We start from the raw sequence: 13,387 nt of genomic DNA, 5'->3' as shown, positions 1-13,387 counted from the left end.
GTCACCCGGAGGAGCGTGCATGTGTATGGGGACCTTGTAGGAAAGTGGTCACCCGGAGGAGCGTGCATGTGTACGGAGACCTTGTAGGAAAGCGGTCACCCGGAGGAGCGTGCATGTGTATGGAGACCTTGTAGAAAAGCGCTCACCCGGAGGAGCGTGCATGTGTATGGAGACCTTGTAGGAAAGTGGTCACCCGGAGGAGCGTGCATGTGTACGGAGACCTTGTAGGAAAGCGGTCACCCGGAGGAGCGTGCATGTGTATGGAGACCTTGTAGGAAAGCGGTCACCCGGAGGAGCGTGCATGTGTATGGGGACCTTGTACGAAAGCGGTCACCCGGAGGAGCGTGCATGTGTATGGAGACCTTGTAGGAAAGCGGTCACCCGGAGGAGCGTGCATGTGTATGGAAACCTTGTAGGAAAGCGGTCACCAGGAGGAGCGTGCATGTGTGTCTAGACCTTGTAGGAAAGCGGTCACCCGGAGGAGCGTGCATGTGTATGGAGACCTTGTAGGAAAGCGGTCACCAGGAGGAGCGTGCATGTGTATGGAGACCTTGTAGGAAAGCGGTCACCCGGAGGAGCGTGCATGTGTACGGAGACCTTGTAGGAAAGCGGTCACCCGGAGGAGAGTGCATGTGTATGGAGACCTTGTAGGAAAGCGGTCACCCGGAGGAGAGTGCATGTGTATGGAGACCTTGTAGGAAAGCGGTCACCCGGAGGAGAGTGCATGTGTATGGAGACCTTGTAGGAAAGCGGTCACCAGGAGGAGAGTGCATGTGTATGGAGACCTTGTAGGAAAGCGGTCACCAGGAGGAGCGTGCATGTGTATGGAGACCTTGTAGGAAAGCGGTCACCCGGAGGAGCGTGCATGTGTATGGAGACCTTGTAGGAAAGCGGTCACCCGGAGGAGCGTGCATGTGTGTGTATGGAGACCTTGTAGGAAAGCGGTCACCCGGAGTAGCGTGCATGTGTATGGAGACCTTGTAGGAAAGCGGTCACCCGGAGGAGCGTGCATGTGTAAGGAGACCTTGTAGGAAAGCGGTCACCCGGAGGAGCGTGCATGTGTGTGTATGGAGACCTTGTAGGAAAGCGGTCACCCGGAGGAGCGTGCATGTGTATGGAGAACTTGTAGGAAAGCGGTCACCCGGAGTAGCGTGCATGTGTGTGTATGGAGACCTTGTAGGAAAGCGGTCACCCGGAGGAGCGTGCATGTGTATGGAGACCTTGTAGGAAAGCGGTCACCCGGAGGAGCGTGCATGTGTATGGAGACCTTGTAGGAAAGCGGTCACCCGGAGGAGCGTGCATGTGTATGGAGACCTTGTAGGAAAGCGGTCACCCAGAGGAGCGTGCATGTGTATGGAGACCTTGTAGGAAAGCGGTCACCCGGAGGAGCGTGCATGTGTATGGAGACCTTGTAGGAAAGCGGTCACCAGGAGGAGAGTGCATGTGTATGGAGACCTTGTAGGAAAGCGGTCACCCGGAGGAGCGTGCATGTGTATGGAGACCTTGTAGGAAAGCGGTCACCCGGAGGAGCGTGCATGTGTATGGAGACCTTGTAGGAAAGCGGTCACCCGGAGGAGCGTGCATGTGTATGGAGAACTTGTAGGAAAGCGGTCACCCGGAGTAGCGTGCATGTGTATGGAGACCTTGTAGGAAAGCGGTCACCCGGAGGAGCGTGCATGTGTATGGAGACCTTGTAGGAAAGCGGTCACCCGGAGGAGCGTGCATGTGTATGGAGACCTTGTAGGAAAGCGGTCACCCGGAGGAGCGTGCATGTGTATGGGGATTACAATATCACAGCCGCTTTCTTCCAGCCCTGATTATACACAATCTGTGGTAATGCAGCTGCATTGGAGTGGAGCTGAGCTGCAGTACCACACACAACCTGAGATCGGGGGTGGCGCTGTTTTTTTTTTTTCTCTTTTTTTATAAAGTGGTGGTTTTGTAATCCTGGATAACGCTTTCATCGTTGGCACTAGTCGGATAATGTGTTAATGATATCTTCTTAGAAGGGGATCAGTCAGACGCTCCTCCACATTTTAGGTAGTCTATTTTTCATCCTTCAATTTTGCAGCAGGTTGGAAAGCGTCGTCCTATGTGTTTAAGAGGTTTTCGTTGTGGGGTCACCTGCGCCCCTCAGTTAAATACACCATCATTCCTCATCAGTGAGGGGTGCCACTGACTCCCTACAAAGCCACGGCTAGAGACGATGACCGGGCAGCCCTTGGCGTGAGCCACTTGGCAGTTATGTATTTCCTGCACTGCCGGCCAACTGCCATAGCTGCCGCATAGTGGAGGGCCTTGTAGGTAAATCGCGGTACCTTGCCGGTTGGGAGGGCCAAGTGCAGGAACTTGGTCGCGATAGGCTAGGGGGGGTATGGTGGCTGCGGAGCTTGATCGCGATGGGCGCGGAGCGGGCACGATGGCTGCAGAGCTTGACACTGTTGGGCGTGATGGCTGCAGAGCTTGATCGCGATGGGTGTGAAGCGGGCACGATGTCTGTGGAGCTTGATCGCGATGGGTGTGAAGCGGGCACGATGTCTGTGGAGCTTGATCGCGATGGGCGCAGAGCGGGCACGATGGCTGCGGAGCTTTATCGCGATGGGTGCAGAGCGGGCACGATGGCTGCGGAGCTTCATCGCGATCGGTGCAGAGCGGGCACGATGGCTGTGGAGCTTGGGCATGGAGCATGCACGGTGGCTGCGGAGCTTGGGCATGGAGCGGGCACGGTGGCTGCGGAGCTTGGGCATGGAGCGGGCACGGTGGCTGCGGAGCTTGATCGCGATGGGCGCAGAGCGGGCACGATGGCTGTGGAGAGTGATTGCGATGGGTGTGGAGCGGGCACGGTGGCTGCGGAACTTGGGCATGGAGCGGGCACGGTGGCTGCGGAGCTTGGGCACGGAGCGGGCACGGTGGCTGCGGAGCTTGAGCATGGAGCGGGCACGGTGGCTGCGGAGCTTGGGCATGGAGCGGGCACGGTGGCTGCGGAGTTTGGGCACGGAGCGTGCACGGTGGCTGCGGAGTTTGGGCACGGAGCGTGCACGGTGGCTGCGGAGTTTGGGCACGGAGCGTGCACGGTGGCTGCGGAGTTTGGGCACGGAGCGTGCACGGTGGCTGCGGAGTTTGGGCACGGAGCGTGCACGGTGGCTGCGGAGCTTGGGCACGGAGCGGGCACGGTGGCTGCGGAGCTTGGTCGCGATGGGTGTGCAGCGGGCATGGTGGTTGTGGAGTTTGGGCATGGAGCGTGCACGGTGGCTGCGGAGTTTGGGCACGGAGTGTGCACGGTGGCTGCGGAGTTTGGGCACGGAGTGTGCACGGTGGCTGCGGAGTTTGGGCACGGAGCGTGCACGGTGGCTGCGGAGTTTGGGCACGGAGCGTGCACGGTGGCTGCGGAGTTTGGGCACGGAGCGTGCACGGTGGCTGCGGAGTTTGGGCACGGAGCGTGCACGGTGGCTGCGGAGTTTGGGCACGGAGCGGGCACGGTGGCTGCGGAGTTTGGGCACGGAGCGGGCACGGTGGCTGCGGAGTTTGGGCACGGAGCGGGCACGGTGGCTGCGGAGCTTGGTCGCGATGGGTGTGCACGGTGGCTGCTGAGTTTGGGCATGGAGCGTGCACGGTGGCTGCGGAGTTTGGGCACGGAGCGTGCACGGTGGCTGCGGAGTTTGGGCACGGAGCGTGCACGGTGGCTGCGGAGTTTGGGCACGGAGCGGGCACGGTGGCTGCGGAGTTTGGGCACGGAGCGGGCACGGTGGCTGCGGAGCTTGGTCGCGATGGGTGTGCAGCGGGCATGGTGGTTGTGGAGTTTGGGCATGGAGCGTGCACGGTGGCTGCTGAGTTTGGGCATGGAGCGTGCACGGTGGCTGCTGAGTTTGGGCATGGAGCGTGCACGGTGGCTGCTGAGTTTGGGCATGGAGCGGGCACGGTGGCTGCTGAGTTTGGGCATGGAGCGTGCACGGTGGCTGCTGAGTTTGGGCATGGAGCGGGCACGGTGGCTGCTGAGTTTGGGCATGGAGCGTGCACGGTGGCTGCTGAGTTTGGGCACGGAGCGGGCACAGCGGCTGCGGAGCTTGGTCGCGGTGGGCACGGAGCAGGTTTTCCTCCCCTTCTTTGCAGGGGCTGCACCAGGAGCCGCCGGATCTCCAGACGTGTTCCCGGCCCCATTCATTCGCTCCTGATTTGCTTCGTCAGCAGAGTCACCGGCGATAACTGCACAGTCAGGAAAAAGAAGCGCAGCTCTATAAATATCTCCCCGGATGCCCCCGCTGGTGCCCGGCCTGACCGCTCACGATGTGACCCCCTGTGTGCGGAATCCAGCAGCGGCCCCTAATATATTCAGGGGTCTCTTACCCCTAATATATCCCTCGATCGGCGTTCTGTGTATGGAGGCTGGGTGACTGCGGGCGGGAGGGCACCAGGGGGCTACGGGGCAAGTCTCTTCCACCATTCTGTGTAAGGGGGTCTCGGAGCTGAGGCAAGGATGTGTAAGGGGGTCTCGGAGCTGAGGCAGTGATGTGTAAGGGGGTCTCTGAGCTGAGGCAGTGATGTGTAAGGGGGTCTCGGAGCTGAGGCTGGGATGTGTAAGGGGGTCTCTGAGCTGAGGCTGTGATGTGTAAGGGGGTCTCGGAGCTGAGGTAGGGATGTGTAAGGGGGTCTCGGAGCTGAGGAAGTAATGTGTAAGGGGTCTCGGAGCTGAGGCTGGGATGTGTAAGGGGGTCTCGGAGCTGAGGCAGGGATGTGTAAGGGGGTCTCGGAGCTGAGGCAGGGATGTGTAAGGGGGTCTCGGAGCTGAGGAAGTAATGTGTAAGGGGTCTCGGAGCTGAGGCTGTGATGTGTAAGGGGGTCTCGGAGCTGAGGCAGGGATGTGTAAGGGGGTCTCGGAGCTGAGGCAGGGATGTGTAAGGGGGTCTCGGAGCTGAGGCAGTGATGTGTAAGGGGGTCTCTGAGCTGAGGCAGTGATGTGTAAGGGGGTCTCGGAGCTGAGGCTGGGATGTGTAAGGGGGTCTCTGAGCTGAGGCTGTGATGTGTAAGGGGGTCTCGGAGCTGAGGCAGTGATGTGTAAGGGGGTCTCTGAGCTGAGGCAGTGATGTGTAAGGGGGTCTCGGAGCTGAGGCTGGGATGTGTAAGGGGGTCTCTGAGCTGAGGCTGTGATGTGTAAGGGGGTCTCGGAGCTGAGGAAGTAATGTGTAAGGGGTCTCGGAGCTGAGGCTGTGATGTGTAAGGGGGTCTCGGAGCTGAGGCAGGGATGTGTAAGGGGGTCTCGGAGCTGAGGCAGTGATGTGTAAGGGGGTCTCTGAGCTGAGGCAGTGATGTGTAAGGGGGTCTCGGAGCTGAGGCTGGGATGTGTAAGGGGGTCTCGGAGCTGAGGCAGGGATGTGTAAGGGGGTCTCGGAGCTGAGGCAGTGATGTGTAAGGGGGTCTCGGAGCTGAGGCTGGGATGTGTAAGGGGGTCTCTGAGCTGAGGCTGTGATGTGTAAGGGGGTCTCGGAGCTGAGGTAGGGATGTGTAAGGGGGTCTCGGAGCTGAGGAAGTAATGTGTAAGGGGTCTCGGAGCTGAGGCTGGGATGTGTAAGGGGGTCTCGGAGCTGAGGCAGGGATGTGTAAGGGGGTCTCGGAGCTGAGGCAGGGATGTGTAAGGGGGTCTCGGAGCTGAGGCAGGGATGTGTAAGGGGGTCTCGGAGCTGAGGCAGGGATGTGTAAGGGGGTCTCGAAGCTGAGGTAGGGATGTGTAAGGGGGTCTCGAAGCTGAGGTAGGGATGTGTAAGGGGGTCTCGGAGCTGAGGCTGTGATGTGTAAGGGGGTCTCGGAGCTGAGGAAGTAATGTGTAAGGGGGTCTCTGAGCTGAGGCTGTGATGTGTAAGGGGGTCTCGGAGCTGAGGTAGGGATGTGTAAGGGGTCTCGGAGCTGAGGCTGGGATGTGTAAGGGGGTCTCGGAGCTGAGGCTGGGATGTGTAAGGGGGTCTCGGAGCTGAGGTAGGGATGTGTAAGGGGTCTCGGAGCTGAGGCTGGGATGTGTAAGGGGGTCTCGGAGCTGAGGCTGGGATGTGTAAGGGGGTCTCGGAGCTGAGGCTGGGATGTGTAAGGGGGTCTCGGAGCTGAGGTAGGGATGTGTAAGGGGTCTCGGAGCTGAGGCTGGGATGTGTAAGGGGGTCTCGGAGCTGAGGCTGTGATGTGTAAGGGGGTCTCGGAGCTGAGGCTGGGATGTGTAAGGGGGTCTCTGAGCTGAGGCTGTGATGTGTAAGGGGGTCTCGGAGCTGAGGCTGGGATGTGTAAGGGGGTCTCGGAGCTGAGGCTGGGATGTGTAAGGGGGTCTCGGAGCTGAGGCTGGGATGTGTAAGGGGGTCTCGGAGCTGAGGCTGGGATGTGTAAGGGGGTCTCGGAGCTGAGGCTGGGATGTGTAAGGGGGTCTCGGAGCTGAGGCTGGGATGTAAGGGGGTCTCGGAGCTGAGGCTGTGATGTGTAAGGGGGTCTCGGAGCTGAGGCTGGGATGTGTAAGGGGGTCTCGGAGCTGAGGCTGGGATGTGTAAGGGGGTCTCGGAGCTGAGGCTGGGATGTGTAAGGGGGTCTCGGAGCTGAGGCTGGGATATGTAAGGGGGTCTCGGCGCTGAGGCTGTGATGTGTAAGGGGGTCTCGGAGCTGAGGCTGTGATGTGTAAGGGGGTCTCTGAGCTGAGGCCGTGGAAGCAATGTAACTTTTCACTTTATCTGGGGTCTACTTCTCGCCCCCGTGTGGCTTTCGGACAGTCGTGAGCCCGCCGGCGGTGTTTGTCCTTTTTTACAGCTCCTGGGCGGGGGGTATCCGGCGGCCATGCCCATTGGCCGCTTTCTCTCGGTGTAGACCCCCTTGTCCAGCATCGGGAGCGCCCGGGTCTTGCACTGGAGCCGGTCATTTGAGGTCAGGCGGTTGGTCAGTGATGAGTGGGCTTGTCTCCGGCCCCCCACGCTGCAGATCCGGCTGCAAAAGCCTCAAGGACAGACAGACAATAGGGCTTTGAGGTAAAGTTTAGCATTTGGCGTCGTCTTGTTCTGCCCGATTCTTGGAAACCCGGGGGGCGCCATTACTTCTGCCCATGTTGCAGCATCACTAGGGACATGGGGGGGCCGTCATACATCCACAGTCTGGGGCCATCACTTTCCTCCCCAGGTATTTGGGGGTCTTGGTTCCTAAACTTAGCGCCTCTCGGGCCTTCGGCGCCCCGGCATTGTGTGCCTCCAACTTGTGATTTTAACCCTTTCCCCGCCACTCTGTCGCTATAAACAAGCCTCCGCAGATTTCCAGCCAGCGCTGTGAAAAGGCCCTTTCTGTGCTTCACAAGTGTCCTCCATTGTAGGACCGGTTGCCATGACTACAGGCGAAGCAGCGAGAAAAGCGAAGGCCCCGAATCTGTGTCACATTAACCACTGGCGGATGCTCGGTGTCTGCGACGGGAGGGGTGGGGGGGACGGTGCGGGGGGACGACGATGCTGACCAATCTTCATCCCATCCCTTTACATTGAGGCCATGGGTCCCCCTCGCCCTGAGATCCTTGTTCATGGGGCTAGATGACGGATTTATGTCAACAGTTTCTGAAACCCATCACTTTTTAGGTTTTTTTCACCAAAAAAATGTTTTTGAAAAATCTGATTACTACGGCCCCAGTGTCCGGCTCCGGCGTCCACGCTCTGCACTCAGGTGACTCAGGTTTTTGAAAGTTGGTTGCTAGGATACAGCCTGATACAATGTATCCACAGGCGCCTGCACTCACTGCTCCTATCTGCTGGCACTAGTAATCAGATTTTTGTTTAAGGCTAGTTTCACACTTGCGTTGTGTGACGGATGCAACAGATGTGTTGCATATAGTGGCGCAACGGTTCGTACAAAACAACGGAATCGGGGGTTTTTTTGTGTTTTTTACACAGTTACCGGCGGCAGGCTATTGTGAATGATCAGCTGATCGCTCACGGCTGCCGGGCGCTCAGCTGATCGCTCGCAGAAGCCGGGCGCCGGGTGATAAGCTGATCGTTCGGCCGCCGAGAATGTGTGCGGAGGGTAGAGTGCAGGGTGGGTGCAGCAGAGCGGGGCCATGGCGCTGAGGACAGGTGAGTGTGTGTGCGCTTGTGTGTACACCTGCGTGTGTACATGTGGAGTGCGGGAGGGGGCGGAGCCAAGCGGGAAAGTGTCGGGCTCCCTGCACACGTAGCTAGGGTAAATAACGGGTAACTAAGCAAAGCACTTTGCTTGGTTTCCCGATATTTACCTTGGTTACCAACGTACACCGCTTAGCGCTGGCTCCTTGCACACGTAGATAGGGTAAATATCGGGTAACTAGGCAAAGCACTTTGCTTGGTTACCTGATGTGTACCCTGGTTACGGGTGCAGGGAGCCAGAGAGAGCATGCGCAGTGAAATCCTAAGGATTCCGCTGCTCAAAAAAACGTTACATGCTGCGGTCCTTCTGCCCGGCTGAAGCAATGCAGCGTTGACCAGCGGAAGGAACGCAGGTACTTTTGGCACAATCCGTCCTCCATACAAGTCTATGGGAAACAGCGGAATCCGTTAACGGATTCCGCTGTTTTCCAAAACGGCGGATTGTGACGGAAGGAAAAAACGCAAGTGTGAAAGTACCCTTGGCCATTCACCTGTGTTTTATGACCGAGTAAGACTTGATGATTAATTTTTTAACATGCGACAACTGAGCGCTGCTCTTGAGTATCATTCGTACTAAAGCAGGGGTGGGGAACCTTTTTTCTGCCAGGGACCATTTGAAAATTTCTACCATCATTCGGGGCTGCACAAAAATATCAACTTGGTCAAACTGTGGGGGGGGGGGCACAGACAGCACTGAGGGAGGTAGGGGCACAGGCAGCACAGGGGGAGGTAGGGGCACAGACAGCACAGGGGGAGGTCGGGGCACAGGCAGCACAGGGGGAGGTAGGTAGGTAGTCAGATGTATGTGCGACTATCTGCCCCATTCAGCTTTTGTGGGGTCACAAGGGCTACTGAAACAGGCCGGCCAGAGTATCCTAAAACTGCCTCTTTAAGAAGACGTCCATTGATTGGGTCCCGTACTATTAGGGTTTGTGGGGTGCCCCATGTCATACCCATCGGTCCTGACCGCCCCCCTTTTTCTCCCCTTTTTTTTCTTCTCTTCAGATTGCTGCGTCACAGATTTTAATATCAATAAATTATTCTCAGCCTGGAAAATCTATTTTTTTGGTTCTTGCTTTTTTTTTTTTTCCCGCTTCGCTGTTCTTGGGAACGCAGAAAGATGTCCCGCAGCCCCGAGGTGAAGGAAGACCCCGTGGAGTGCCCCCTTTGTATGGAGCCGTTGGAAATCGACGACATCAATTTTTTCCCTTGCACATGCGGATATCAGATTTGCCGCTTCTGTTGGCACCGTATACGCACAGACGAGAACGGGCTGTGTCCCGCATGCAGAAAGGTGAGAGCCCCCTATATAAGAGCACATACAGCGCCGTCACTGGGTAGTGGCCGGTCCTGGTACTGCAGCTCAGGTCACATTCACCTTAATAGAAGCCGAGCTGCGGTACACGAGAGCGAGCACCATCCAGCTTGGGGGTCCCGGGTGGTGTGCGAGAGCGAGCACCATCCAGCTTGGGGGTCCCGGGTGGTGTGCGAGAGCGAGCACCATCCAGCTTGGGGGGGTCCCGTGTGGTGTGCGAGAACGAGCACCATCCAGCTTGGGGGTCCCGGGTGGTGGGCGCTTACCGATCTGATATCAGGGACCTGGACCGCCCCTTTAAGACTTCCTCCAGAGAGGGGCGTTAAGAGGCTCCCACGTGTCCGGCAGCATATCTCACGGTGATTTCTCTAGTCCCTTCCACGACAGCATAGGAGGTTGTCTCTCCACGCCCTAATTGGGACAGGAAGTTCAAGAGGTTTAAAAGGACCCTCCCACCTCCCACAGCCAGTGTCTTTCCTGTCCCCATGGGGCATGGAGAGGTTTTGTTTTTTCTCCTATGCTGTGGTGGCCGGCGAACTGCAGTATTTTTTTTTTTTTTCCCCCTATTACCTTCAGCCGGACGGCATCGGTCGGGCCTTCACCGCTCCTCCCTTGCTGTTCCCTCACGCTGTGGGGGACCGCTGCTCCAGCCTTCCGGATCCTCCTGAGGGGTGATGCAGGCTGTTGAGCTCCCCGGCCGGCGTCCTCCCTGAGCCGCCGGCCGCCTCCCGCATGCACGCTGCCGGAGCGATCCGGAAGTGCTCCCGGAGGCGGGACTTCTGGTCTTGCGGACTTCCGGTCGAGCGCTTCCGGTTTGCGGAGGCAGCGTGGAGGCACGCCGACTGCGACTCGACCTGCCCAGGACCGGATGCGGGAGGCGGGGAAACGTGCACCGTCACTGGGGAGGCAGGCCCTTGTCCATAAGGGCTGCCACGAAGACATCACATCATGGTAAGACCGTGCTCCCTGTCATGTCTTCCGCTGCAGCTGCCTCTGCAGAACCCAGTGTGCCCCCTGCTACTGTGAGTATGGAGGGGACTGGTCCCTCGGACATAGGTCTCATCAGTGATTATGGCTCTCTGCTCTGTGTTTTCTAGGAGGACAAGGCCACCAAGAAAACTGACAGAAATGAGAAATCAGAGAAGCCTGAGAAGTCAGAAAAAACTGACAAGTCCGATAAGCCTGATAGACCTGACAGAGTGGACAAAATTAAAAAATGTCCCATCTGTATAAAGAAGCTCCCTGCAGTATGGGATAAAAAGCTTTGCCAGCAATGTACGGACCAGGTTATTAGGGCCGAACAACCATCTCTGATAGATGAGTTGCGGTCCATGATGAAACAGGAGATTAGGGCCTCACTGGCTTCTCTCCCTGTGCCTGGCCCTGTTCCTGGCCCTGTTCCTGGCCCTGTTCCTGGCCCTGTTCCTGGCCCTGTGCCTGGCCCTGTTCCTGGCCCTGCTCCTGGCCCTGCTCCTGGCCCTGCTACTGGACCCTCTCCTCCAAAAAAGAGGAGACTCCAGTCGACCCCTTCTGATCAGGAGGACGCTGATTCCACCTCTGAGGGTCCTGATGAAGGATTTCCATCTGGGGGGTCTGACCAGTCCTTTCTTTTTCACTCAGAAGAGTTGGGGGATCTTATTGAGGCAGTTCGGAGCACTATGGGTTTAGAGGAAGTGCAGTCTCTTCCTTCAATCCAGGACGAAATGTTTGCTGGCCTGAAGTCAGTCAAACAGTTGGGATTCCCAGTTCATGCCAATATATTGGATATTGTTTCTCAGGAATGGGAATGTCCTGAGAGGCGGGTACGGAGTGACCTTAGACGCCGGTTTCCTCTGGAACCTTCGGGACTACATTGGGAGATCCCAAGAGTAGACGTTCAGGTGGCTAGGGTAGCTAAGCAAACGGCTCTTCCCTTTGAGGATACTTCCCAACTGAAGGATCAAATGGATAGGAAGGTAGAGGGCCTGATGAAGCGGTCCTGGGAGGCATCGTCTTCCTCTATTCAAGCCAACATTGCCTCCACCTGCGTATCCAGGTCCCTAATTAGGTGGTTGGACCAGTTGGAGGCTCATATTTCCCAAGGGACCCCTAGGGAGGAATTACTGGAATCCCTTCCCTTGCTTAGGAAGGCTACCTGTTTTCTGGCAGATACCTCGGTGGAATCTGTCCGCCTGGCAGCCAGGACCTCGGTGCTTTCTAACTCTGCCCGACGTGCCCTCTGGCTTAAGGCCTGGAGTGGAGACTCCACCTCTAAAATGAGGCTTTGTTCCCTTCCTTTTAAAGGGGATTTGGTGTTTGGACCTGCCCTGGATGATATCCTGGACAAGGCGACTGATCGTAAGGCCTTGCCCGATCCTAGACCTACCAGGAAGCGGTCCTTTCGTCCCTCGATGCCTCAGGCCTCCCAGCCCAGAGGGAAAGGGAAGGCAGGCAGGTGGAGCTATCCCAAAGGTAGAGGGAGAAACATCCTCATCCCTCCACATCAGCAACGTCCTCAGCAGGACAAGCAGTGACTCGGCCCGGGTGGGGGGAAGACTCTCAGCGTTTCTTACCCAGTGGCAGTCCATAACCTCTTGCCAATGGGTTCTGAAGATCATCTCGGACGGTCTTCTCATAGAATTCCTTTCCCCCCCTCTTCCGGGTCTCCGAGTCACTGCGCTGGCATCGCCGGGTTCACAGACTCTGTTGTACACAAAGATTTTAGAGTTAGTGCACTCGGGGGTCGTTTCCCCAGTCCCGAGTCGGGAAGAAGGGATAGGACACTACTCCCGTCTCTTCCTGGTCAAGAAGCCATCCGGCGACGTCCGTATAATTATCAATTTAAAAAGTCTAAACCGTCAGGTCAGGTACCGGCGGTTCAAGATGGAGTCGGTGAGATCAGCTATTCCCCTGATAGGTCTACACCACCAGATGGCCTCTATCGATCTGAAAGATGCCTACTTCCATGTACCCGTCCATCCGGGACACAGACAATACCTCAGGTTTGCGGTGCTTCACGGGGAAGAAGTACTTCATTTCCAATTCAATGTACTTCCCTTCGGGATCTCCTCAGCTCCAAGGATCTTTTCCAAGATCATGGCAGAGGTGGTCGCCTTCATAAGATTGCAGGGTATCTGTCTAGTTCCGTATCTGGACGACTTTCTTCTCATGGCTCCGTCTGCTCCAACCCTCCGGAGCCATGTGGAGAGGTCTTTGGGAATCCTTCGGTCTCTGGGATGGATTCCCAATCTCAAAAAATCACAGTTAACCCCCTCCTCCACACGGCAGTTTCTCGGAGTGCTGCTGGACTCCGACAGACAGGCATCTTTTCTCCCAGAGGGCCACAGGATAGCTCTGTTATCCAAAATCTCGAAGCTCCGCAGGCAGGCTCGCCCAACGCTTCGAGCGGCTATGTCAGCCCTGGGTTCCATGACATCCTGCATCCCCTCGGTCAGGTGGGCTCAGGCCCATTCTCGGTGTCTCCAGGATCATATCCTGGCACACTGGGACAGACTCCCGTCATCCCTAAACAGAAGGTTTCGCCTCTCGGAGTCCGTCTCCTCATCCCTTCTCTGGTGGCTGAGTCCCGCCAACCTGCAGGTGGGGGTTGCCTGGACTCAGAAACCCCTGGTTACACTGACCACAGATGCCAGCCTACGTGGATGGGGGGCAATGGTGGCAAATTCCCCATTTCAAGGGGTCTGGAGTCCTTATGTCAGCTCCCAATCCTCCAACTACCGGGAGCTCAGGGCAGTCAGGGAAGCCCTCCTTGCGGCTCAGGACCTCGTCCGGGACTCTCACGTCCTGGTATATTCAGACAATGTCACAACAGTGGCACATCTCCGCCATCAGGGCAGTACACGCTCAGGCGCCCTGAAGTCGGTATCCTCCCGAATCTTTCAATGGGCAGAACAATCTCTGCTCTCCCTTTCTGCGGTCCATCTGAAGGGCTCCCTCAATCTTCAGGCGGATT

The 13,387-nt window shown here is 57.4% G+C and overlaps 1 protein-coding gene across 7 annotated transcripts in view; it reads left to right on the top strand.

The window, feature by feature from the left end:
• CNOT4 (CCR4-NOT transcription complex subunit 4) overlaps positions 1-13,387 on the top strand; it is a 114,187-nt gene that overhangs the window by 6,549 nt on the left and 94,251 nt on the right. For all 7 annotated transcript variants that reach the window (XM_075343818.1, XM_075343816.1, XM_075343813.1 and 4 more), the window contains exon 2: positions 9,126-9,414. In XM_075343818.1, the coding sequence (XP_075199933.1) occupies positions 9,241-9,414 (174 nt within the window). In that variant the 5' untranslated portion in view covers positions 9,126-9,240. The remainder of the gene's footprint in view (positions 1-9,125; positions 9,415-13,387) is intronic.

This window comes from Anomaloglossus baeobatrachus, chromosome 4, assembly GCF_048569485.1.
Source record: "Anomaloglossus baeobatrachus isolate aAnoBae1 chromosome 4, aAnoBae1.hap1, whole genome shotgun sequence".
NCBI classification, from domain to species: domain Eukaryota; kingdom Metazoa; phylum Chordata; class Amphibia; order Anura; family Aromobatidae; genus Anomaloglossus; species Anomaloglossus baeobatrachus.
This window is presented reverse-complemented; position numbering and strand designations above follow the sequence as displayed.